This window comes from Erpetoichthys calabaricus, chromosome 1, assembly GCF_900747795.2.
Source record: "Erpetoichthys calabaricus chromosome 1, fErpCal1.3, whole genome shotgun sequence".
Classification (NCBI taxonomy): Eukaryota; Metazoa; Chordata; class Cladistia; order Polypteriformes; family Polypteridae; genus Erpetoichthys; species Erpetoichthys calabaricus.
Genome location: NC_041394.2, coordinates 65,050,505 through 65,077,574, shown reverse-complemented (window position 1 = coordinate 65,077,574; position 27,070 = coordinate 65,050,505). Strand labels below are relative to the sequence as shown.

General features: G+C 36.7%; 1 protein-coding gene across 1 annotated transcript in view; it reads left to right on the top strand.

Moving 5' to 3' along the window:
* LOC114664833 (uncharacterized) overlaps positions 1-20,018 on the top strand; it is a 32,199-nt gene extending 12,181 nt beyond the window's left edge. The window contains exons 3-5 of the mRNA XM_051932799.1: positions 4,819-5,151; positions 13,013-13,153; positions 19,951-20,018. Coding sequence (XP_051788759.1) covers positions 4,819-5,151; positions 13,013-13,153; positions 19,951-19,985 — 509 coding nt within the window. The 3' untranslated portion in view covers positions 19,986-20,018. The remainder of the gene's footprint in view (positions 1-4,818; positions 5,152-13,012; positions 13,154-19,950) is intronic.
* Positions 20,019-27,070: the final 7,052 nt, after the last annotated feature.

The following is a 27,070-nucleotide window of genomic DNA, read 5'->3' as shown; positions in this document are numbered from 1 at the left end:
CTAAAATACCAGAAAAAAAGAACTGTAACCAGACAACTAAGCTAAAACATGTGGATCAGAAATTAATGGTAAAAAGAAAAAATCCTAATAGCACCCAAACCCTAATGAAACTGTTAGGATAGAAGTTTTTTTAAATAAATTTCAAAACTAGGATAATGTGCTCATAGCAATGATGTGACATGTAATCCATCCATCCATCTTCCAACCCGCTGAATCCAAACACAGGGTCACGGCGGTCTGCTGGAGCCAATCCCAGCGAACACAGGGCACAAGGCAGGAACCAATCCTGGGCAGGGTGCCAACCCACCGCAGGACACACACAAACACACCCACACACCAAGCACACACTAGGGCCAATTTAGAATCGCCAATTTAGCAAACCCAGGTCCCCAGATCTCCCAACTGCGAGGCAGCAGCGCTACCCACTGCGCCACCGTGCCGCCCGTGACATGTAATGATGCTGGAATATCATAACTGAAAATATCTTTCCACGATTACAAAATGACAGCAGGATAGAAAAACAACCACACCAACGTGGCGTCAGAAATGGGAAAAATCTAGAAAGTCAAAATGTTAAAAAAATGGACTGTTTAAAAATCTGATAAAAATAAAGTACTCAAATATGCTATGTTTGAATTGTAAAAAATAAGTCTCATATTATTTCTTAGGTTAAGATACCAAAGGTGTTAATCATTCTTTTTTTCATTAGGACCAATGGTATACTAATAAGCAATCTTCCAAATAAGTCCAGTTGCAATTCAAATAATGAAACTCAGTGCACATCCAAAGGGTACAAATCCCAGACAGATTTCTAAGCCTGTTTCCAAGGTGCAATGAAGTGATGGACTGGCTTCCCATTCAGGATTGATTCCTACCTTTTACTAATCCTTAAAGGACTGATTGTGGTCCATGTGACGGTGTACTGAGAATAGATGAAATTACCCAACTAACTGAATCCAGCAGCATTTTACATAATTGACCTATAAATACCTGGGAGTGCAGCTGGATGATAAATTGGACTGGACTGCCAATACTGATGCTCTGTGTAAGAAAGGACAGAGCCAACTATACTTCCTTAGAAGGCTGGCGTCCTTCAACATCTATCTATCTTATTCAATGCACACTGCCATGATGAATCTGTTTTCTTTCCTGAAATGTTTAGCAAAGAATTACTTTTGTCAACTGACTTCTGCGTCTTCTCCAGTCTGTACCTCTGCTGTCGGTGCTGTATTTCGAACCGGACGTCATACTTCTCCCTCGTCGGAGATACATCCACCGTGGATCTCGTCGGAGATTCTGAACGGACGTCTCAAAAGGAATTAACTCTTTTTGGTCTGATTTTCGGCACCCTCCAAACAACACAGATAGGAAAGCTGACCATAGCGTGTTGGCCAGCTTAGCTCGGTCGACTAACATCACTGTCAAATGCGACAGCAACATTGTCAGCTTTGGTCTACTGAACATCCGCTCACTCACGAGCAAGGGACATCTCATTCAGGATCTCCTCATTGACCGTAAGTTTGACTTTCTCTGTTTAACTGAGACTTGGCAGCAACCTCAAGACTTTTCACAACTTAATGAATGCACCCCCCCCCCGGGGTTTGTTTACACTTGTCAATCCCGTGCCTCTGGCCGTGGAGGAGGTGTCGCGATTATTTATCGCGAGAAGTGGAAAGTCCTGCCGTTGTCTGCTCCTGCTGTTAGCTCTTTTGAATCGACTGTGTGTCAACTGTCTGGCCCAGTTCCTACCATCATTGCAACTGTCTACCGTCCTCCTAAGTCAAACAACAATTTTTTGAACGATCTTGTTACCTTCCTTACTGGGGGATTTTAATGTACATCTGGACAATATCAATATCCCTCTCACTAGAGACTTTTTATCTTGCCTGGAGAGTTTTGAATACCAGCAGCACACTGATGTTCCTACTCATTGTAAAGGACATATCTTGGACCTGATCTGCTGCTCTGGTGTTGTTCCTTTTGATCTCACAGCAGATGAACTCACTATAACCGACCATTTTCTTCTTTCATTCAATGCCAAACTTACCTTTTCTGTTCCTAAGCTTCCACGTCTCATAGCCTTTCGCAACATTAAGAATATTAACTTGAATTTGCTGTCTTCTAGGATTGATTCCCAACTGGACTTTTATAATTTTTCCACTCCCATAGAACTGGTCTCATATTATAACACCTGTCTTAATGGTATTCTTAATTCTCTGGCTCCGCTAAAAATCCATTCTGTTTCTTTTTCTTTTTCTGCCCCTTGGTTTACGCCTGAACTTCGGCTTCTGAAAGCTAAGGGCAGGCAACTTGAAAGGTTGTTTAAAAAATCCGGACTCTTTGTCCACAAAGAGATGTATAAAAAATCATCTTCTCTATTATAAGGATTGTATAGCTCAAACCAAGTCTAATTATTACACTCAGTTAATTACTCGTAATACAGGTAACACCAAGACTTTGTTTTCTTTACTTAATAATGTTACACAACCTCCAGACTCTTTACCATCTCACCTTTACTCAACTGCTTTCTGTAATTCTCTTATGTCTTTTTTCAACGAGAAAATCCAAAAGATACATCAGCACCTTGGTCCAGATCCTCACTATATTCCTTCTGAACTACACTCGCCTATTCACTTTTTCTCTTCTTTCCAGCTTCCCACTTCCTCTGAAATTTCAGATCTCATCTGCAAATCCAAGTCATCTACTTGTCAGCTGGACCCCCTGCCTACAGTTCTGGTTAAAGCCTGCCTCCCCTCTCTAGTCCCTCTCATTTCTGCCATCATTCACTCTTCTCTCATTACTGGTATTATTCCCTCATCATTTAAAACTGCTGCTATAACCCCAATACTAAAAAAACCTGGTGCTGATCCTACTAATTTCAATAATTTTCGCCCCATTTCTAACTTGCCCTTTATCTCCAAAATTCTTGAAAAAATTGTAGCTATCCAACTTCATACCCATTTATCTCACAATAATCTATATGAAAAGTTCCAGTCTGGTTTTCGCCCCCTTCATAGTACAGAAACGGCACTTGTTAAAATTACTAATGACCTCCTTATGGCTGCTGATTCTGGTCTAATCACTATTCTCATCCTCCTTGATCTGAGTGCGGCCTTTGATACTATTTGTCATACCACTCTCCTTAATAGATTATCTCTGATTGGCATTACCCGCACTCCACTTGATTGGTTTAGATCCTACCTCTTAGGCCGCACTCAGTTCATACAACTTAAAACCTTCACATCCCAACCCACCGCTGTTACTTCTGGTGTGCCCTAGGGCTCTGTCCTGGGGCCTCTTCTTTTTATTATTTACCTTCTTCCCCTTGGCAATATTTTTCGCAAATATAACATTAATTTTCACTGTTATGCTGATGACACCCAGCTCTACCTTGCTGGTAATCCCACCTCCTCTTTTCCACCACCCTCGCTTATTGACTGCATTGCTGAAATTAAATCCTGGTTTTCTTCGAATTTTCTTAAATTAAACAGTGACAAAACTGAGGTTCTCCTCATTGGTTCAAAATCATCATTATCCAAAACCAATAATCTTTCTCTTATTATTGATAACTCTGTTGTTTCCCCATCATCTCAGGTCAAGAGTCTGGGTGTCATCCTCGACAGTACTCTATCTTTCCAATGTCACATTAATAACATCACCCGGTCTGCTTACTTCCACCTACGTAATATTAATCGTATTCGCCCCTCTCTCACTCCTCATACCACTGCCATTCTTGTTCATAGTCTTGTCACTTCTCGGCTGGACTACTGCAATTCACTCCTCTTTGGTCTCCCGAATAAATCTCTTCATAAGCTTCAGTTAGTCCAGAATTCTGCAGCACGTATCATCACTCAAATCCCATCTATTCACCATATTACTCCGGTCTTGCAGCAGCTTCATTGGCTCCCGATTAAGTTTCGTATTGATTTTAAGATTCTACTATTAACATTTAAGGCCATCCATAACCTCGCCCCTCCATATCTGTCTGACCTTCTTCATGTTGCCATTCCATCCCGTAATCTTAGATCCTCTTCCTCCACCCATCTGACTGTCCCTCCCGCCCGTCTAACCACCATGGGGAGCAGAGCTTTCAGTCGTTCTGCTCCCAAGCTCTGGAATTCATTGCCTGCGGATCTCCGAAATATCAAATCATATTCATCCTTCAAATGTAAACTTAAAACGCATCTGTTTAAAATGGCTTTTTCTTTTTCATCCTGATTATAATGATTTTGTTTGGTTTTAATTTCTAGATTTTCTGATGTTTTAAGTTTTTTATAATTGTGTCTTTTATTTATTTATTTATTTATTTATTTATTTATTGTTGTTCGGTGTCCTTGAGCTCCCTGAAAGGCGCCTTGTATAAATAAAATGTATTATTATTATTAAGTACTTTGCTCATTCTTTAGATATACAGATAAAAGTTTAAATAATGTAGCTTTTTTCTTCTTAAATTTCTCCTGACACTCATTTTCTCAAATTTCTTACTTGAGGATGAAAATGACCAGAAGGGTAACCTCGAAGAAATGGTTGTAAATTGGGAATGCTAATGTAGCTATCAGCCATGGAGAGAACCTGAGTCCATATGCATTGTTTTGAGGGCCATGAGTCAATACAAAATTAACCATTTTGGAAAGCAGAGACAGGAAAATAAAGTGTTTAACACACAGAATATATTTAGTGTTGTACACATGATGAAGTGACTTGCTATTTTGGTCATATATCCCAGGTCTATGATCTTTTCCATATTTGATTTTATTTTTATTTTTTAAACTTGTCAGTGCTTCTTAGTCAGCATACTTGTATATCTTCTCTCTTCAGGCTCAGAACAACTTCAAGTTCATCAGAATCCTGAAGTCACTTTTAATCTGGGGCAGAACGCTCACTTGCCCTGCCGTTTCAATGCAAGAAATGTTGTGCAGATTGGCTCTTACAAATGGTATAAAGATCACGTTGGAGGGACAGAAGTATCTAATGGAACCCATGGCAAGGCAATTCTAAAAACTAATATTGAAACATTCATTAAAGATAAGAACGCTTCAATAACCATCCTTCAGCCTTCACACAATGACTCAGGCTACTATTACTGTGAGGTGGACCTGTTGGGTATCGGAAGAGCCAATGGAAGTGGGACTCTGCTGAGAGTAAATGAAGGTACAGTACAGCTGATTTTACACAATTCACCACCCACTGTCTCAACATGTCTTTTCTACTATAATTGCAAAATGAAAGAGAATAAGAACTATACCTTAATTTGAGCATCCACAGAGAAATCAGAAATAAGATTAGAGGTAAATCTGTGCCAGAATTTCTATTTAGGGAAGAAGGAGTGTGTGAGGAATTGTATACTTTATTGGGAGAATATTTAAAATATTCTTCTAATAAGATGACGGAATACAATTAATGGGTAAAAACACCTGAGTGCTGCTGTCTGCTTACCTTCATGGTTTCTAATAGGAACATGTTACTGCTCAAAGGTTGATCTTTTATAGTTCATGAGAATTGAAAGAGATTTTCATTTAAGTTTCATTCAAGAATAAACTTTGTCACAGATGTTTTTCCTAAAATTCTTTAGGAGAAGTAGCTTTAGAAAAAAGGAGACATGAGATACAACTGAGGTAAAAGGAGTCAAACTTGAGAATTTGGTTTGAAAAAACATGTTATACAGTATTTTGTCCGGTCTCATTTTAGTCATGTTTTAATCTCTTTCAAGACTTCATATTTTTTACTTATTATTAGACTGTTGCCTTGCAACATTTGAGATATGATCAGTTACGTTTCTTTTGCCAATTGGAGTATAAACAGGCAAAGTGACTTTCTTGTGGTCTCACAGTGTCAATAGCAGGTTGTCTTAACCACTATGCCGCACTGCTTGCTTTTCTTCCTAAATGAGTATAACCTAATTTGAGCACAGCAAAATGAATTACAGCAACTAATAGTTTTATTCAGAAGCAACAACTACAGTTTTGTAATCATAGTAAAGTGTTTTATTATCACAAGGAACTGTCCATACATTTCACCATATAATGCTAAGCACATAATGCAAATACTTTGAAAAGACACTACTTGTAAAATCTGTGCCAATTGCATGACTTTGCTAAGATCTCTGCAGAAACTCAACAGGAGACATTTGTGTGGATACCAGGGGATTTTTCCTCAGGAGAAAAATCTGAGAAGTGTAAGTCAAAAGACTATGTCTCCATTTTTTTTCTTTGTGATCTCATTGTTGTCTAGGAGAAACCAAAAGATATTTAGGAGATCTTTTTAATTCTTCAATACTATGAGTTAACACCTGTAGTGGTCAGCATGCCAACCTTTGGATGTCTTGTTTTGATGATGGTGATAGTTATACCCCTGTGTGGGCCAAGTTAAACCAGCATTAAAAGCTAAGCTAAGGCTGCTGTTCTCTAATGCTTGAGTTCTTTGTTTTGCCTTGAAGCCTTTTTTGAGCGGTGTGAGGGTTTTTTAAAGGGTAACATTAGTCTCAAGATAAAAGAAACTATTTTCAGAAAGCATGTGGCACCTGCAGAATATAAAATGTATGCATGAAGCAGTTTAGCATGTTATAGAAAAAAAGCAAGATAAAAGAAAGAAAGAGTCCTCGGAAATGGACCAAAAGTCCTTTGATTAACATGTTAATGTGAGAAGGTTTCACACTCTGAAGTCTATAAGCTTTCAGTATAAGCTATTAAAACTGTATAAATAAATTGTATCAGAGGAAAATGGGCTGTGCACATTTTTTTTTTCTATTCTTTGAACTAGGCACACATTTTTTTCACTGTAAATGTCAAGTTATTCTATTCCACACCACCATACTATGGACATATGCTACATATAATAAAACACAAATATATATATATATATATATATATATATATATATATATATATATATATATATATATATATATATATATATATATATAATATATATATATATATATATATATAATAACCTCATGATCTAAATTAAGGTAACATTTCTAAAAGTCACAGTCATTTTAGTTCATTTGGGAAATAAAGAAAATGTATTTGTTTAAAATGCCATAAAAGTCAATACGTCAGCGTATTAACATCTTCATACTTTTACCAAACATTCAAAACATTGTATTGAAGGAAAAAATCTGATGGGCGAGGAGTTTGTTGATTTTTAAACTTTAAGAAAAGCCAGTGTTATTTTATTTTGATTCAAAGGTATGGTTGGGCAGTACGGTGGCGCAGTGGATAGCGCTGCTGCCTCGCAGTTAGACCCAGGTTCGCTTCCCGGGTCCTCCCTGTGTGGAGTTTGCATGTCTGCGTGGGTTTCCTCCAGATACTCCGGGTTTCCTCCCACAGTCCAAAGACATGCAGGTTAGGTGGATTGGAGATTCCAAATTGGCCCTAGTGTGTGTGTGTGTGTGTGTGTGTGTGTGTGTGTGCCCTACGGTAGACTAGCGCCCTGCCCGGGGTTTGTTTCATCCCTTGCACCCTGTGTTGGCTGGGATTGGCTCCAGCAGACCCCCGTGACACTGTAGTTAGGATATAGCAGGTTGGATAATGGATGGATGGAAGGTATGGTTACCTTTTGTCACCGTTTGTGTTCTGTTATACAAGTGTTCTGGTTTGGTTTTTTGACCATTTTTCAAATAAAATCATTTTTTATACAATGTATATACACTCTTATAATCACATGATATCGGGAGACAAACTAAAACACTTAAGTGTATTTAATTAAATTGAGTGAATTTTAGAAATGTGGTCTACATATTCTTTCTTTATATTTGACAGAATTTAACAAGACTGCTAAGCGATTCGCTAGACAATATGCATATACATTTATAGTGAAATATAAAAGTATTCTACAGGATATACCTAAATGATCCTTTAAAATTTTATTTGGAAAGTTAATAGTCATATTTCTTTACTTTAATGACAGGCAATATCAAGGTAAAAAAATTAGATTTTAAAATTAAAGTATTACTTTTTTTACATCCTGGTCCAAGAGTTGAACATCTACAAGAATCCAGAAGAACTGTGGGCAGAACATCTGAAATGGTAATTTAACATACAGAGCAGTTTCATCTTGAAGCCATCCTGTGCTACTGTACTGTGATGGCAAGATAATATGTTGTCCCTGAGAATATTTAAATTTGTGTTACTTGACTTTAAATTTGTGTTACTTCAGACATATTGGGGTGAAATGTCAAAATGAGAACTTTACAGACATCTTTTATATGTAGTTTTTCAGTCCTGCAGTGACTTATAGGTTGGCCAAACTAAAGAATCCACATATACAAAAAACTTCAAACATTTATATTTATTGCATAGCTATATTTACTGTGTTTTTCATCAAAAATCTAGTGAACAATAATCCATAACAATCCATTCTTTATAGATTAGTAATTTATCACTATATCTCTATGAGGGAGCATATAAAGAGTAAATGTCTGTCGACATGTATCTGTAAAATATTGTTGAATGATGCTGATAGCGTAATTTGCCATTTTACTTGCTTTCTGTAATTTCCTTTAAACTGTTTAAATATCAGTCATATTCTACAAAGTACAGTATAGGATGAAAAAGAAAGAATTACACCATTGCACAGAGACAAAGAAGACTTTCACTAAACTTTACTAAAAACGCATGTGCAAATTCTCCACTGCCTAATGTACAATGTCTGATATGTCTGTTGGAGATGCAAAAACACATATTATTTGTAGATGCAAATTTTAACCAGAAAGTATTGTTTAGTATTATGTAATCTTAATGCTAAAAATTTAAAAATTTGCAGATGTATTTTACTTCCCTTCTAGAACATTAGTTCTATAGCATGATTTGTAAACTATCTATCTATCTATCTATCTATCTATCTATCTATCTATCTATCTATCTATCTATCTATCTATCTATCTATCTATCTATCTATCTATCTATCTATCTATCTATCTATCTACAGTAAAAACTCTGTGTCTGCAGGTTCTGCATCTGTGGTTTCAACCAACTGCAGATCAAAAACATTATAGAAGGTTCCAAAAAGCTTTGCCACGTGCCAAGCACTACGCCTAATCTATACGAATGAAGTGATGTGTAGACGCACCCTGTTGTAGCCTCACACCATTTCATAGATCCTTAGTCTCTCTCCAGCACTTCTTGTTTGAATATCACAAATCATTCATTCGCTACTTGTGTTGTGTGCACCCTTTTTTCTGTGATAAAATGGCTCCTAAATGCAATTAAATGGCTAAGCAATATCTCAAAGGCTAAGAGGAAGCATAAAGTGCTACCTCTCGAAGAGAAAATAAAAATTGTAGATCTTTTGACACGCGGGATGTCACTTGCTGAAGTGGGTCGGTAAGCTGGTAAGAATGAATTGAGCACTCACGCAATAAATTAGAAAGAAGCTGAAATTCGTGGAAGTGTTAGTGCTACCCTTACAACAGAAAAAAATGGTCTCTCTGGTTCGTGGTAAAGTGCTTACAAAGACTAAGAAAACATTAAGTGTGTGGTTAGAGGACATGAAGCAGAAAACAGAAGCATTTGTTGATGGATAAATGACACATGAAAAAGCACTCTATGAGCACTACTGTGAAAGGGTTGAGGAGAGCGATAGGAAGGAGTTTACGGCAAGTAACAAATGGCTGGGTAGTTATGTAAAGTGTTACAGCCTCAAGAAATTAAAGATAATAATAATAATTCTTTACATTTATATAGCACTATTCTCTCTCCTCAAAGTGCTTTGCAAACTCTATGCAGGGAGGACCCAGGATGCAAACCCATATTCTCTTTATTGCGAGGCAGCAGCACTACATGGGAGAATCTGCATTGGCTGATGTATTAGATAGTGCAAGTAATCTAGAGGTTATTTAAAGTATAAGAGATGATGTGCTTAGGTTATATGAAAATATTACAAGATTTTATATAAGTTGAGCATCTGCAACTAATGGTATCCACACAAGGTCCTGGAACCAAACTCGTGGATACCAAGTACTAACTGTATATAAAAATTAATATTCCTTTACAATATATATAGTTTTGAGTTTTGTGCACATATGTAATTGTGGTATATGTGTCAATATTGTAATATTCTAAATGAGAATACACAAATGCCAATTCAGCAGGAAAAAACATTGATTTTGAATTTTAAAGTATAAAAAGATGTGAAGAGAAAGGCTGCTAAATGATTCCAGTCTGGGGCTGCTTCAGGATCTGATAACTGTAGGACAAGAGTCTCTAACTCCTACTGTGGCTGCAGGTTTTCATTCTAACACTTTTCTTAATTAGTGCTCAGTTTATGTTTCTAATTAACTCTTTTGTCTTAATTTTATTTGACTAGCTATTTAAGCCTCCAACACCTGAAGTATTTCTTTTTCCTTAAACAGCAGCTAAAAAATAATGAAATACAAAATGAACCAACACATGACCAGCAACCTGTGTCCATCATGCAATATCTGAAAATAAAGAAAGTTTATGGTCTCAGTAATGTTGATTTGCTCAGGTCCATGAAACATTTTGACAGTGGTGTTCATAAACGAAAATACACTGTTTTGTAAATTTCTACTGTGGCAGAATGAGAGGCCCAACAAGTCATGGAATTTTAAAACAGGTTTAATTAACAGCCAAAATTGGTTTCTAATTAAGAAACCAGTGAACCAGTTAGAGTTTGAGGCCCTGACTTAGCTGGTCATCTGTTAGCTCATTTCACATCTCATTCCTGTTTCTGTGCTGTTTAAAGAAAAAATTAAGCAAATCAGAGAACTGAATAATAAAAACATCAATTAATATTAAGGGAAAAGTAGTCAACTAGCAGCAAAAACTGGTCTGTAATTAAGAAAAGGGTTAAAATGAAAACCTACAACCACAGTAGCGCTCCAGGACTGGAGTTGGTGATGCCCGATGTAGTTTTTGCAAAAGAAGTCGATCTTACAGCTACTCCAGTTGTGATATTTCTGCAATAATTGGTCACAACTGATGGTGTCATGTGACTCACACCATGTTACAGTAGTGCAGGTGACAGGAGCAGGCAATCATCACTGTAATTTATAGGAAATTGTTTGGCAGCAGAAATTGACCTGATAAATAAGTAGGTTCTGATAAAAGAATGACAGATTGAGGACACAGGCTAAAATAATGTAAATAAAATAGTATTCTTCTTAGTGTTTTGATATAAATCAAGGTCAATTCAATATACTCACTAAAAGGGTGGCAAAGTATTGAATGTTGATTAGCAAATGGAAATAATTTTACCTAACACAAATATGAGACAGTCAAATTTTGAAATCACAATGAATCTGAAAGCATCTGTTGATCCCACAAGCAGTGCTAAAAATTGCTCAGTCATTGCTTTATAGGTCATGAAACAATTAGAATATGTGGTCTGAACAGGACAACCACCCACAGTTTTTTTTCCCCGCCTCTGCAATATCATTGTCATCACCAACTCTTTGATATAGTCGGTTTCAACCAGCTTTTTTTGCAAATGCCGAAGTAGACCTTCCTCATCAACCCAGTTAGCCAACACTTAAGCTGTCCAAATCTCTATCAAATTAGTATTAAAGTGCCAACAGCAGACAAGATTTGCTTATTATAGTGGTGCAATACCATTTAACATCTTCTTATTTTGAGCCATTTGCTTACTAGTCCCTACAGTATAAGTACATTGCAGGTTTTTTTTATTAATCTAACTATTTTGCATATTTGAAAGTTTCCAGCAAGAGCAACGCAAGGATGGCACAGGGTTGTGAATGTTCCACTGGAGAACATATTACACAAACCGTGATAGAGCACCTCAGTTTATCATTATGAAAAGACAGAGGCCATTAATGTGAGGTCGGCTCCATTATCCCACCTTGACTTGTAGAGGTGTTCTTTTGCTGTACCTCTTTATGTCATTTTGTGGGTTAATTTTCTCTGCCTTGTGCCACTGTGATGACATCTGTAATCCTGGCAACCTCTTGCCAACAGGATCATTATAGTATTTTTTATTCTTTGACTAAAAGTATTCATTTAATTTTTAACTGCATATCTTGCTTTAGTTTTATGAAATTATCTGATGAGAAGGCATTCAGGTCACAACCTATCAATTCTGTTCACCTTATTTCTCCAATATGACATCAAGTTGAGTTTATAATGTCACCAAATTACAACTGTCTACCACACCAAGGTGTCTATGCTTTTTTTGTGTGTGTAGAAAAATCTTCCAATATTTGTAATTGTGTAAAACATACCATTAACTTTGATCCCATGTTGTTGTTGAAGAACTTGTTTATAAAGTAATATCTTGCAAACCTTGTACAAATTTCTTCATAATTTCAGACACTTCAATAATGTCATCTCTTATTCTTCTGACTTAACTGAAATACTCAACTTCTTCCATAATTCATATTCATATTCACATTCATAGCTTATATTTTGCACTCCCAGAATCAGTCTAGTTAATTAATGGTCCGCTTCTTTAGGGTGATCAGTATTAAGAAAAAATCTGAAAGAAAATGCATTTGCAGGAATCAATAAAGGGATTAATGGGTGGATAGATTTTTGTTAATTGTATGTACAGTACTTTATTACTTTAAATGTCTCAACCAGAAATTAGCATTCAGTTTTCTTCAGAGCCATGAACAATGTATTAAAATGCATAATGTATAGCTCTTTGTTATTTAATAAAGAATACAAACCAACTTACCTGATGTACTCCTACTTCTGTATCAATACCACTTGGTCAGTTATTATCTCAATTCCTAAAATCTGGCAGGACAAAAAGTGGAAAAAATTCCAGTTTAGTTAGGTAAAATACTATAGTAATGTGTATCATTTTCATATGAGCTGTAGTGAGAAGTCAAGTAAAATGACACCTTTTACTGGCTAACTAAAAAGATTACAGTATGCAAGCTTTCGGGGCAACTCAGGCCCCTTCTTCAGGCAAGATGATATGAGCTGTTCAAAGAGAGTGAAAGCATTCAATAAAGGATTTATTACTAAGACTATAAATAGTGAAAATATACTATTTTATCTTTCTAAATAATATCTTTTTCTTTTATTAGGTACTTCGAATGGCCAAAGTAACGCTGACTCATTTACCTTTGATATAAACATTCTGGCTACAATTTTAGCAGGATCAAGTGCAGTTATTTTAATTGTGATCATATCATCCATATGCTACTGTAAGAAAAAGCAACGAAGAGGTGAGATATTAACAGTTCTGTAATATTTTCACAGTATTCAATCTTGTTTGGCAGACCGGCTGGCACACACAATATAGACTGTGTGCCTACTTTCTTGTGTTTTAGTACAGTGTATTACTTGTGTGTTTATCTTTAAACATTTTTGCCTTTGCTTAGTCAAAGACTTGAGTGATTAATACTAGAGGTAATATCAAAATCAATTTTCTCAACCAAGTTTTCATATGATTTGTGAAAATGTTCTGCTTTAAAGAATATAAGAGCATTAGAAAGTAGACAAATGAGAAGAGACCACTGAGTCTTTCAAGGCTGTTTGTTTTCTTAAAGGTTGTAAAGGATTTTGCATCAACTATATGTCTCAGTAGTTTGTTCCAGATTTCCACAATTCTTTGTATAAATAAGTGCTTCCTGGCTTTAGCCTTAAATGCACTTCCTCTTAATGTCCAATGGTGTCTTGGAGTATGTGAATTAACCTTAAGCTGAAACAGTTCTGCTGGATCTTCTTTATCAATGCTTTTGAGGATTTTCAGTACCGGAATTAGGTCCAAACACACTCTCCTCTGTTTGAGACTGAAGAGGTTTAATTCTCTTAGTCTGTCAGGGTAGGATGGGTCCTTTAGTCCTGGGATGCACTTGGCTACACTCATCTGAACAGCTCCAAGTGCTGCTATATCTTTCTTGTACCATGGTGATCAGAACTACACAAAATATTCCAGATGTGGTCTTACTAGTGCATTATATAGAGTAGGTTGAGCTGTAGATGACTTATGTGCAATAGTTTTTATGACATAACCTAACATTTTACTTGCCTTTTTAATTGATTCTGTACATTGCTTAGTCAATGAAAATGTTGTGTCAACATATACCCCTAAATCCTTTTCAGACGTTGCATCCAGTTTGACAGTGTCTTCCGTCTTGTATTTTTAACTGATGTTCCTTTTCCTCACGTTTACCACTTTACACTTTTCTACATTAAATTGTATTTTCCAAGTGTTCACCCAGTTCTGAAGGTTGTCCAATATCTTTTGAATTCCTCCTCCGTGTCTGCCATCACTACAATTTCAGTGTCATCTGTGAAGTTTACTAACTATGCAGAATCAATATCATTGATATAAATCAGAAAGAGTAATTGTCCAAACACAGACCCCCAAGGGACTCCGATGATGACTTAACTATACATGGAGCATTCTCCTTTTATCTTTTATCCTTTTATCATTATTTTGTCTCCCACAGGTTCACCAACTAGAGATCCAGTTTTGTAGGTTCCCTCTTAGGTGTACAGCTTCTAGTTTCAGATTTAATCTTTGGTGTGTGACTGTATTAAAGGGTTTTTTTAAGTCTAGGTAAATGATGCTGCATGTTTGTTTTTGTCAACTATTCTGGTTGATTCTTCAAAAAAATCTAAAAGATTGGTTTGGTAGGATCTTCCTCTTATAAACCCATCCTGGCTGCTATCTCTGGATTATGTTAAAAAAGTTTTCTGTTATGTCCGTGATATTCAGCCTTGACCACTTCCCTCCACACTGCTCATCCAATCTTTTCTTCCACTGCACACATCTTATCTCTGTACCACTCCATGACACTCTCAGGGCTAACTCACTCTTCAACGCAGTTGGTTATAATGGCAAGGCAGAAAAGCAAATTATCTATTCAAGAACATCGAATTTTAGATTGCGATAGAAAAAGAGTGACAAGAGCTGATAAAGAATGTCAAAAAAAAGAAAATAAACAAAAAAGAGCTGCATGTAATAAAAATCAAGAACAAAGACAATCGTCCAATAAATGAAAAAGAGGAAAATATCCCAAACAATATGTGAACAGAAATGCAAAAAAGCAACGTTTATAGAATGTAAGTTAGACGATATAGCAATTCATAATGTTGTTTTTGACGAGGTGTTAATTTAATTTAATGTTTATTTTTTATTACACTTTAATTTTTTATTTCTACTTTTACTTTTTTACTTTTACTTTATACTGTGTTTTATTATTTATTGGTATTTAAAATAGGCAGTTGTAGTGAAATACTCAAGTAACTAATTTTCTATCTATAATAATTAATCATCAAACCATCTTCCTCAATGCCCCGCATACTCTTCTATATATCCATCCATCCATCCATTATCCAACCCGCTATATCCTAACACAGGGTCACGGGGATCTGCTGGAGCCAATCCCACCCAACACAGGGCGCAAGGCAGGAACAAATCCCGGGTAGTGCGTACACACGCACACGCACACACACACACACCCACACACCAAGCACACACTACAATTTAGGATCGCCAGTGCACCTAACCTGCATGTTTTTGGACAGTGGGAGGAAACTGGAGCACCCGGAGGAAATCCACACAGACACGGGGAGAACATGCAAACTTCACGCAGGGAGGACCCTGGAAGCAAACCCGGGTCTCCTTACTGCGAGGCAGCAGCGCTACCACTGCACCACCGTGCCGCCCCACTCTTCTATATATCATCTCTTTAAATACAATTGCTTTCTCTAATGGAGGCGCGCCCAACACCCTTCGAGCGGTTCAGCTAAGAGATAACAAGCATCTAGCACCTGCCCCCAGGGGTTGGCGAGCGAAGTAAGCAAGGGAGCAGCCCCCTAGTTTAGTATATTATTTTCATTTAGGTACTTTTCCAATTTATTTCTTATTATAGTTTCCATAATTTTGCATGGCATAGAAGTAAGATTTATTGGTCTCTAATTACCAGGATCCATTTAGTCTCCCATCTTGAGGACTGGAGTCATATTTGCAACTTTTGCAAATTTCCCAGGTGACTGCTCAAATATGCCTAATAAGGGCTTATAGATGACATTTTTCATTTCTTTCAATGTAATTGATAAAATCCCATCAGGTATGGGAGTTTTACTAGTCCTCAACATACTGAGGGCTTTAAACACAGTGATGCTTTGCAGCTCATTTTTGAATTGAAGCAGTACTAAACATTCAAACGATCGCAAAAGTCATGTAAAACACAGGTGCACCATTTCAAAGAGACTTGGTAAGTGCAGTACTGAATATGATTTACTTGCAAGTTTTCACAAACAAATGTAAAAGTTTGTTTGCTTGTTTTCAGACTTTGAAATAAAGGAGCTATTCCTTTTTAGAACTCAGGAGAAAACTTGTAAGTCAGGTTCCTATCAGACGCAGCTGTGCCATACAGTTTATGGCCGCTTCTAAGAAAGCAATCTGAAAAGTACTATTGTACTAAGAAGACACAGGAGCATCAGTAAAGCTACTTTTCATTTGGCACACACATGGGGAAATTGCATTTTATTCATCCTTTTCAAACAATTGAATGTTTAGGTTTATGTTTAGGTACAGTTTATTATCCCAGAATGAAATTTGATCAAATATTGTTACATAGATCGCAAGAAAATAATCCAATGCAGAAGAAATAACATCTTACAGCAGAAATATAAGATTCTTACATATAATAATGTTGAATTACGAAAATGCACTGTAATAAAAAACTTTATTACATCTCCAATGGGAATAAAATATTTTTTTAGTCTAATGCTCTGGATTCTAGTGAATCTAAACCAGCCGTGTGATGGAAACAACTGAAACTTTATAAACATGACATAAACTCTATTTAACAGGGAGGAGTTGGCTTTCCTGTATAACAGCTCAGTAAGATATGACTGAATGCTGCAAATTAATTTTGTCAGTATTGTTGAAAAATTGTTTGTCTAGTAGTTTGTGCTATTAGATGCCTGTTACTTTAGACTCTACTACTCCATATCTTAAAATTACAAACACATTGTCTTTGAATCAAAAATCATAGCAGATAGAAAAAAAGCTGCACCCCTTTACTAGTGTTCATTATTCAATTTTATTTTAGTTAATAAAAACACAATCAATGATTACAATGGTAGCAGAATTTTTATGCAGTTTACAAGATTCTTATCACTTTACCTTAGACAAACAAAAAGTATTTACTCTTATGGAAGTTTTAACATTTTATTGTTAATACACATTGAATCACAGTGGATTTAATTTGGCTTTTTTGACACTTATCATCAGAAAGAAGATTCTTTAAAGTTAAAGTTAAAACATATCTCTGCAAAGTTGTCTAATTTAATTAGAAATATAAAAAACAAAATTATCATCACTTTAAGTATTCACTCCCTTTAATATGGCACATATGATCACTGGTGTTATCAATTGATTTTAAAGATCACATAATTAGTTAAATTAACATCAATTAGTTAAATCAACATCTGTAGTTAAGGGTTTTATTTGATTGTCGTATAAATGAATCTTACCTGGAAGGTTCAACTTGTCGTGACTCAGTATCATGGCCTGACCTATACAACAGAGACAAAAGACAATCCAAGCAACTCCATGAAAAGCCAATTGAAAAGCACAAGTCAGGGGATGGAGACAAAAAAATATCTAAGTCACTGAATATCCCTTGAACTCCATTTAAATCAGTCATTAAAGAAATTGAAAGAGTATTGCACAGTGTTAAATCTGCATAGAGCAGGTCGACCACAAAACCTGAGTAATCGTGCAAGAAGAATCCAAGTGAGGGAGACAACAAAGAAACTTCTGAGGAACTCCGAAGGAGGTTGAAGATACAGTGGAAGAGATTAGAGAGACTGTGCAGATAACAACTGTTTCCCAAGTGCTTCACCAGGCACAGCTGTATGGGAGAGTGGCAAAGAGAAAGCCACTGTAAAAAAGATATACACGACATCTCGGCTAGAGTTTGACAGAAGGCACACAGGGGAGTCTGAAGTAAGCTGGGAGAAGGTTCTGTGGTCTGATGAGACCAAATGCTTCAGCACTGCCTATTATCAAAAACACACCATCCCCATTGTGAGGCATACAGGTAGCAGGATCATGTTGTGGGGATGCTTCCCGGCAGCATGCTCCTTGGTAGACTTGGTAAGCTAGAGGGTAAAATGAATGCAGCAAAGTACAAGGAAATCCTGAAGGAAAAACTGATGCAGTCTGCAATAAACCTGTGCTTTGGGTGAAAATGTATTTTTCAGCAACAACAAGAGCCCCTAGCATTAAAAGAAATTTAAACATGAATGGCTTAAAAGTAGCAATGTTAATGACCTGGGTCAGAGTCCAGATGTCAATCCAATTGAGAATTTGGGCTGGTCTTGAAAAATGCTGTTCACATACAAACCCCAAGAAACCTGGCAGAGCTGCAGCAGTTTTTGCAAAAAATATTGCGGACAAATTGCAACGTCCAGATGCACAAATCTGATAGAAAAAGAGACCTGTGCACACAGACTCAATACTGCCATGGCTGACAAAGGTACATCTACTAAATACTGACTTGAGAAGGGTGAATATTTATTTATTTATGTAATCAAATATTTTGTGTTTTATATTTTGGTAATTAGTTTAGACCACTTTGTAGAGATCTGTTTTTCACTTTGATATTAAAGAGTCTTTTTATGTTAGTCAGTGTCAGAAAGGCCAGATTAAATCTAGTGTGAGTCAATGTTGTAAAACAATAAAATCTGATCACATCCAATAGGGGGTGAATACTTTTTAAAGACACTGCATGTAAAAACTATCAACCTGTAATAAAATCAATTTGCCCTGATAATGTGAACACCTAAAACATTTTTTGGCATAGTAGTTAACCCAGAATAATAAAGCTGTCCTTTATACATTTTTGCTGCCAGTTCATTTGGTTTTGAGTAAGGCTTATGTGGGAGAAGGCAAAGGTTATCTGATTTTTCAGTACACCCTGTAACTGGCAGGTAATGTCTTTTTTGAATTTTTGTGATCTTAATGGGCAATACAAAAAGATAATTCACAGATGAAGCCTATTCCAGCAGGGCAGATTGTATCTGAAGCAGAGGTGAATCAATGGAGGGTAGGAATAGATAGATAGATAGATAGATAGATAGATAGATAGATAGATAGATAGATAGATAGATAGATAGATAGATAGATAGATAGATAGATAGATAGATAGATAGATAGATAGATAGATAGATAGATAGATAGAAATATGAGCAGAATGATTAAAAACACATGGAAATTTGCCTGTAATTGCTAGTGTCCCAATTTAGACTGGCATTTAAAGAAGCCAATCGACACAAGCCATTACTTAGTCTCGAGTTCTGATTGCACATTTATGCTTATATGTTATATTAAAGAGGACTTCTGTATAAAGCCAAATCTCCCCCTGGAGACAAATAAAGGTCTATCTTTCCATCTGTCTGTCTATCTATCTATATTTTTGTATATAATTCCTCAGCCTTGTCCTCAACACAATTTATGTTCTTTATATATTTCAACCTGGAAGACAATGTATCACATTTATTTAGAACAGTATTTTTTAGCTCTACCAATCAAAAGCTGCACAGAAACACGACACATGTGAAAAAGAAAGATCATGTCATGTACTCAGTATTAGACCTAATTTGCAAAGTGTGCTGCCAGGCACCAGCCTTCATTTTCCTTCCAGACAGAGCTGAACACAAAGGTGGACCGGGTGGGTCTAACGCAGGACTCTGGACTCAGTATCTTGCACTCCTCTTTGTTAAAAGTCACAATAATGTTTCAGGAAAACTCTGTATGCTGTAGATGAGCAGGAATTTTTGGATTGAAATGTTTACTGATTTTTCATCTACTGTGAATTGACAGTACGTTCTCAATCTGTTCTGCTATGGAATTTTAAACCTTATTTTCTGAAGTTTCTTTTCTTTGTCACAGTTTGTTTTGAGGTTACAGTTAAATTAAAAATCATACCTAAGTTTGTTGTCGGAAAGTAAAAAAAATAGAAAATTCCATGTCAACATTTTTGCATTTATTTTGCAGACTTGTCTGGCCCTCGTTCATCATCTTCAAGGTAGGAAAAGAATTATGATTATGAATACAATTATTGTTGTTGTGCAATGGAAGAGGGAATGATGAACGTTATTCATCTGAATTTTAAAGTCACAGAAGTCTTTTTTTATTACTCGCATCCCAGTAGCCAACACTATCCTTTTTATCTACTTTTGAAATATTATTGTTAAACAATGTTAAATAAAGAAGACGTTTCCACATTATGTCAGAGTCTACAAAACAACTCACCCTTAAAACTATTAAAACAAGAAGTTATTTCAAATCATAGTCAAGAAGTGGAAGGCTATCATGATTCAGTAAAAATTACATTTTTGTTATATTTTTTTTATCCTTGCTATATCTTTTCACTGTGCTTGTAGTTATTTTAGATGTCTTCATGCAGCAATTCTTTAGAAAGTTTGCTCAGAGTTATTGATTGGATCACAGCAGCCAGAGGGGGCCTTAGGCTCAGAAGGCATCTCCTGTTTGCTCTAAATACAGGAAAGTCTTACTGACATGGCAAGGCTAATTTCTCAAAAAATTTTGTTTCTGTTTTACATTTAATTTTGACATTTTTCTTACTTTCTGAATTAGAATTGTGCGTTTCTCTTGTTTAATGCTTATTAGATCATTTAGTGTACAAAAGCCTGCTCTTCTCATTCACCTTTTGAAAACCCTGCCCATTCTCTGGCTTTGATTCATTTAGGTTATTTGGTCATTTGATTTTTAACAGGATCATTCCCAACAAAAGCAATTATAAGAATGTTTTTCTCCTCAACCTAATCTAGACATGGTTTAAAATATTTTGAAATTTGCCACCGTACATATATCTCTAAATTCATACTTTCTAACATCTAACAAAGACCTAACCTTACCTTCAAAATGCTTTGTTTTTGACTCTGATTTTGTTGGAATTCTGTAGGTTTTAGGCATTTTTGGTATACCTTTATTCTTTTATTGCCTTATTTGGGGTTTTCATGGATGGCAGAGCATTTACATCAGGCACATTATTCAAAATAACAGGAAAGTTAGGCTTCTACAGGCAAGTGCCAGCCTGCACTGAGTTGTGGCTGAAGGCTTCATTTGCAACTGTACATTTGCTCCACTTTTTCATTGATCACTCTACTGATGATTGCTCATATATACTGTGTGATATTGCAAAGCAAAGATAAGGTACGAGGGCGGCACGGTGGCGCAGTGGGTAGCGCTGCTGCCTCGCAGTTGGGAGACCTGGGGACCTGGGTTCGCTTCCCGGGTCCTCCCTGCGTGGAGTTTGTATGTTCTCCCCGTGTCTGCGTGGATTTCCTCCGGGCGCTCCGGTTTCCTCCCACAGTCCAAAGACATGCAGGTTAGGTGGATTGGCGATTCTAAATTGGCCCTAGTGTATACTTGGTGTGTGGGTGTGTTTGTGTGTGTCCTGCGGTGGGTTGGCACCCTGCCTGGGATTGGTTCCTGCCTTGTGCCCTGTGTTGGCTGGGATTGGCTCCAGCAGACCCCCGTGACCCTGTGTTTGGATTCAGCGGGTTGGAAAATGGATGGATGGATGGATAAGGTACGATAACCTTTATTAATCCCAAGGGAAAATTCAGATGCATACAGCAGCACAAACATGAAAAACAAGGATACATAATTCAGCCAATCAAGCAATCAGTTGAGAAATTAGTAAAAATAAATTGTGCAGAAATTTCAAAATTAACTTAAAGAGCTCATCTAGAGGAAGCATTGAATTGCTTGATAGCAGTGAGCAGAAAAGAGGTGTTTCTTAGCACACCATGGTGGAATGAGCCTGTGGCTAAAAGTGTTCCAAGAAAGTGCCCCCTGGAGGGGAAAAAGGGGATTTTTCATGATGGCATCCAATTTTGCCACCATCATCATTTCCACAACAGCTTCCAGTGTGTCCAAGGTTTTTCCCTGTGATGGAGCAGGCTTTCCTGATAAGTTTGCTGAGACATTGTGGTTCTTTTGAGCTCAAGTTGCTTCCCCAGGAGACTGCAACACAGTACAACATACTGGCTACAATGGAGTGATAGAACATTTTCAGCATACATCAAAAGACTGTAGTTTCTTTAAGAAGTACAGTCTGCTCTGGCGCTTCATATATAGTGCCACTGTACTGTCAGGCCTGTCCAGATTGCTGTTTTTGTGACCCCCCCCCCCCCCCCCCCAGTTACTTGTGGTTTTGCACCACTTCCACATCCTCTCCCTGAAAGGTGACAGGCCTCAGAGGCTCATTTCGGTGTTTTTTTTTTAAATTGCTTTTGTGAAAATACACATTTTCCATTATCTTTAAAATGTCTGTTGATAAGTTAGATCAGAAATTGTTAAATGACTTTTCTAATATCTGAACTGTTTTTTCAGAGTTCAGTAATTATGGTGACTGATTGATATTTAATAAAAAAGAAAGCTTCTGAAGTGCCTGCCTAAAACTCTCTTAGTGTAACATATCAATTTAAAAATATTTTTTAACTTTCTTTCTTACTCCTTATTGTAACTTAAATTGTATCTCATACATTAACTTAACGCTAAACAAATACTGTGAGCTCAGCAAAAGATAGATCCATGTATTATATTTCAAAAAGAAATGCTAGACATTATTAAGAAGAATTGGTATTTATATTTTTAATTATTTTTATTTATTTCACTTCCTTGACCAGAGCTTTATTAATTCTACTTGTAGGCATGACGTGACTGATAACATGAACGAGAAGAACCAAATGCCTAGTAAGTCTGATCAAACTAATTTTAATAAATTTGAAACTGACTGCTTTCTGTTCTAGAATGACTTCTTGCCATGCTAATGTTACTTCACAGTTACAAATTTCTGGTTACCCATAACAGTGACCTGGACAGGCAATCTGTGAAAATGGATAAAAATACTGATACATAATAAGTAATAATTCAAAAATATTACAGAGTATTGCAATTTAAATTGAATCCTGGAATTTGTATCTTCACTAAAAGCTCAGTACAGTCCATATACAGATGTGTGTCAGTCATGCTGAAGAACATTGGACTCTATTGCTGACACAGGGTCACTGATTTTATAACTTATAATTTTACCTATAATTTAGTGATTAACAAATATCAGTTGTAAACTTATGTCAGACATTATCAGTGTAAATTCCACATTTTAATTGAAAATGACTGGTGTTGAGGTAGGATTGTAATTGACTGAGAATGATGCAAATTATCTGTTCTTTCAGAGAGAAATCCAAGAAAAAAACATTTTGACAATTTTGAGGTAAGGAAGTTGACAATTCATTCCTTTATCCCTATATTGAATTAGCTTCTAAGAAATGGAGGACTCTTTTACATACAAAATACATATTTATTCTCAATTTGGATTTGAGATAAGGCTTTATGGTCCAGCTTATTGTATTTAGTAATATATATTTATGAATTCATGTATATGAGTTTACTGCAGTTTCCTTCCAGAGTTCAAAGACATGCAGGTTAGGTGGATTGGTGATGCTAAAAAATTCCTAGTGAGTGTGTGTGATGTGTATATGGTGAGTGCATGTGTGAGTGTGTTTTAACTGTGATGAACTGGCGTCCTGTCCAGGGATTGTTCTTTCATTATGCCCTGTGCTTGCTGGGTTAGGCTCCAGGTTCTCTTTGTCCAAATCTGACCAATCAAATAAGAGCACCTTCTGACATTACATCGTATTCCATTAAGACATTGTCAATTAGCTCTTATTAACTGTTAACAGTTCCATTCTGCTGGCCAATGATTTCATTAGTATTAGCTTTTCCCATTAACTATATTGACCGTTAGATTTTATTAACTATTTACACAAAATACACCCACTAACTCTCTTTCTTTTAGTCATCTGATTGACACCATTCCCCATTAGAGCAAGTTAACGTTTAGGGCACAGTTTCTTCTAACTCCTGCCTTTTAAAACTCTACTTTCAATTGTCATTGGCCAGTTTACTGTCCATGGCCTCATTATGCATTAACTTCATTAAAAGAATTAGGCTCATGGAAATCAGTGACATCTGGTTATTTTATCTTTTAGGCATACTTTGTTTTTTGAAAGAAATGGTCCTCCTGCTTGTATGCTCTTTACTGGTTTTAGATACTAGCATGCATTTCTGTTAAGTGTCAATGGTGGGTTGAAAAACTCCTCAACTGGTAAATAAACCTGTGTATACGATCTGCATTTTAGTTTTTGAGGTATCCCTGAACAGTTTTAAATGAAGTATACATTTGTGTAGGGGTTTGATCACAAAAGGATTATGAAAATAACATTTATTTTTTCTAAAAGGCATTTTGAAAAAGTTGAAAACTTTTTGCATTACACTATGATTGCATCTTTTTTGTTTCTGTTTGGGGGTCTGCCATTTGAGGGCATTTGCATTGGAAGTTTCTAATGATATTATTCAGAATTTAACATCACTGGAATGACCATTTGCAGTTTGGCTCATACATTTCTGGATCATCCTGTTATGATTGGCTTGTGTGTCATCATTGGTGCAACCTATATACCGTGTTTCCCCAAAAATAAGACAGGGTCTTATATTAATTTTTGCTCCAAAAGATGCACTAGGGCTTATTTTCGTGGGATATTTTATATTTATTCATGTACAATATACATTTATGCAAATACAGTCATGTCATCTTCTTCTGGAATATCATCATAACTCCACATTCAAACCCTGAATTTCAGCCTGAATTTCCTGCTACTCCAGCTGCTTTTAGGATCCTGCAGGGTTGAGGTGTGCGCTTCGATGTTTGATGAATGGTTTGATGTGGTGAAGCAAAATGCCGACATACAAATGCATTCGTGGTGCTTTGATATTCAAGTGTCGAATATTCCTCAAAGTAATGACACGATACATTTTAAAAGTCTCACATACCATCTTTTGTGCCGTCTTTTTTTTGTACTTTTACAATACCATCAGAATGTACGGCAGCGTATTTTAGCCACAGAGAAAAAAAAATAAGGACATGATGAAAAGGTCTATTTTGTGATTGAAGTGGAAATTTCGGCTTTACCCACATAGTTTACTTTATCATTAAAGCTGACTGTCGTAAACATCATCTTTAAACCGACGCAGTTTTTAAATCGCTACGCACTTCTGGGGCTACCTCCTGACCTGACAGCAGTGGCAAGCAGCATCGCCACACAAAACACATTCAATTTATAATATTCCAGCTCTCTGCACATTTAGAATTCTTAGATTTATACTTGATATCACTTCCATGATGAAATGCATTAAAAATATGTATGTTACATTTTACAGATAAATCATTAACTTTGTTTAAATAGTGAATACTGTTAATAGTTACACATATGGGGTGGCATGGTAGCAGCGCGGTAGCCTAGAGAGTCATGTCCCTTGTGATCCCTGCCTGGAGTTTGCATGTTTTCCTGGTGGGTTTCAACAGTGTGTTCAGTTTTCCATCCAAAGACAATAAGGTTTGGGGATTTGGTGAAACTGCAATGATGCCAGTGTATGTGTGTGCTTGTGTTCACCTTGCAATGAGCTGATGCCCTGTCCAGAGATTTTGTTTCTGTCTTTCACCAATGCTGCTGGAATGGGCGCATCCCTGAATTGATGGATGTAATCATTAAACATCCTAAACATCCATAGTGGCAAGGTGTCCTCGGAATTTAATGGATGTTTCGGGCACACGCATCACATTGCGTGAAGTATAAACCTGGTCTTAGGCACCTTACTTTTCAGCTGATGATTTTGACTAGGGCTTATTTTTGGGGTAGGGTTATATTACAGAGGAGCCTGAAAATCATGCTAGGGCTTATTTTCGGAGTAGTGTGTGCTTGGTGTGTGTGTGTGTGTCCTGTGGTGGGCTGGCACCCTGCCCAGGATTAGTTCCTGCCTTGCTCCCTGTGTTGGCTTTGATTGGCCAACACAGCAGACCCCCGTGACCCTGTGTTAGGATATAGCGGGTTGGACAATGACTGACTGACATGACTGTCTTATTTTCAGGGAAACACGGTAGGTCATATTATGTTCCATTTTAGTATCAATGTTTGGATATGTGTATTGCTTTTTTCGTTATTTTCTGGGTTATGATTTTGATTCTGGTCTCACATTTCTGGCTTGGTGAAAAATCTTTGGTTTTGACCCCAGTACATAATCCATTTTGCTTCTCATTTCACCTTCTGATCCCAAAATAAATAGTCATTGTGCTTTGGCAGAACACATCCAAGTTTCCCAATAAATCCTTTGGTAAAATACTTTCTGGCTTTAGAACTTTGCTCTTGTTTTTAGTTCTGCCGACTGTTTCTCAATAACATCCCTACAATTTGTATGATTCAGTCTTAAAAAAGGAAAAACCACAGAAAGCCTGAAACTTCAAGAACACCCTGGGCTTAACCATTGAAAAAGAATCTGAAGCCTAAGATCTGAAGAAGGGAACCACCAAAAATTCTCTGGTCTAAATAAACAAAGCAGCAATTACTTATTAAGATGGATAATAGAAAAATACAACAATGGAAAAATAATGGAAAAAATATATATAATAAAAATAAATTCTAAAAACAGTCTCTGAAAATGCAAAACAGACAAATAATCAAATTCCAAAGGAAATTAGTTAAATAATCAAATAACTGAAAACAAACAACATAATTTCCAGAACAGAAAAAAAGAAAAAGTAAACCAGAAATTGTCAAAACAGAAATGCAAAGTGAAGAGCATAACTGAAACATGAAATCCAAATGATCCAAATCTCAACTTAAAAAATAAGAAAGGTTGTGAAAGGCAACCATTTTATGTTTATGTTAGAAACATGTAGAGCACCAGTCTGATCCAGTTTGTGTTGCTTTCTTGCCTGTTCCTGGAATTTCTATTGAAGATATCCATCCATCCATCCATTTTCCAACCCGCTGAATCCGAACACAAGGTCACGGGGGGTCTGCTGGAGCCAATCCCAGCCAACACAGGGCACAAGGCAGGAACCAATCCCGGGCAGGGTGCCAACCCACCGCAGGACACACACAAACACACCCACACACCAAGCACACACTAGGGCCAATTTAGAATCGCCAATCCACCTAACCTGCATGTCTTTGGACTGTGGGAGGAAACCGGAGCGCCCGGAGGAAACCCACGCAGACACGGGGAGAACATGCAAACTCCACGC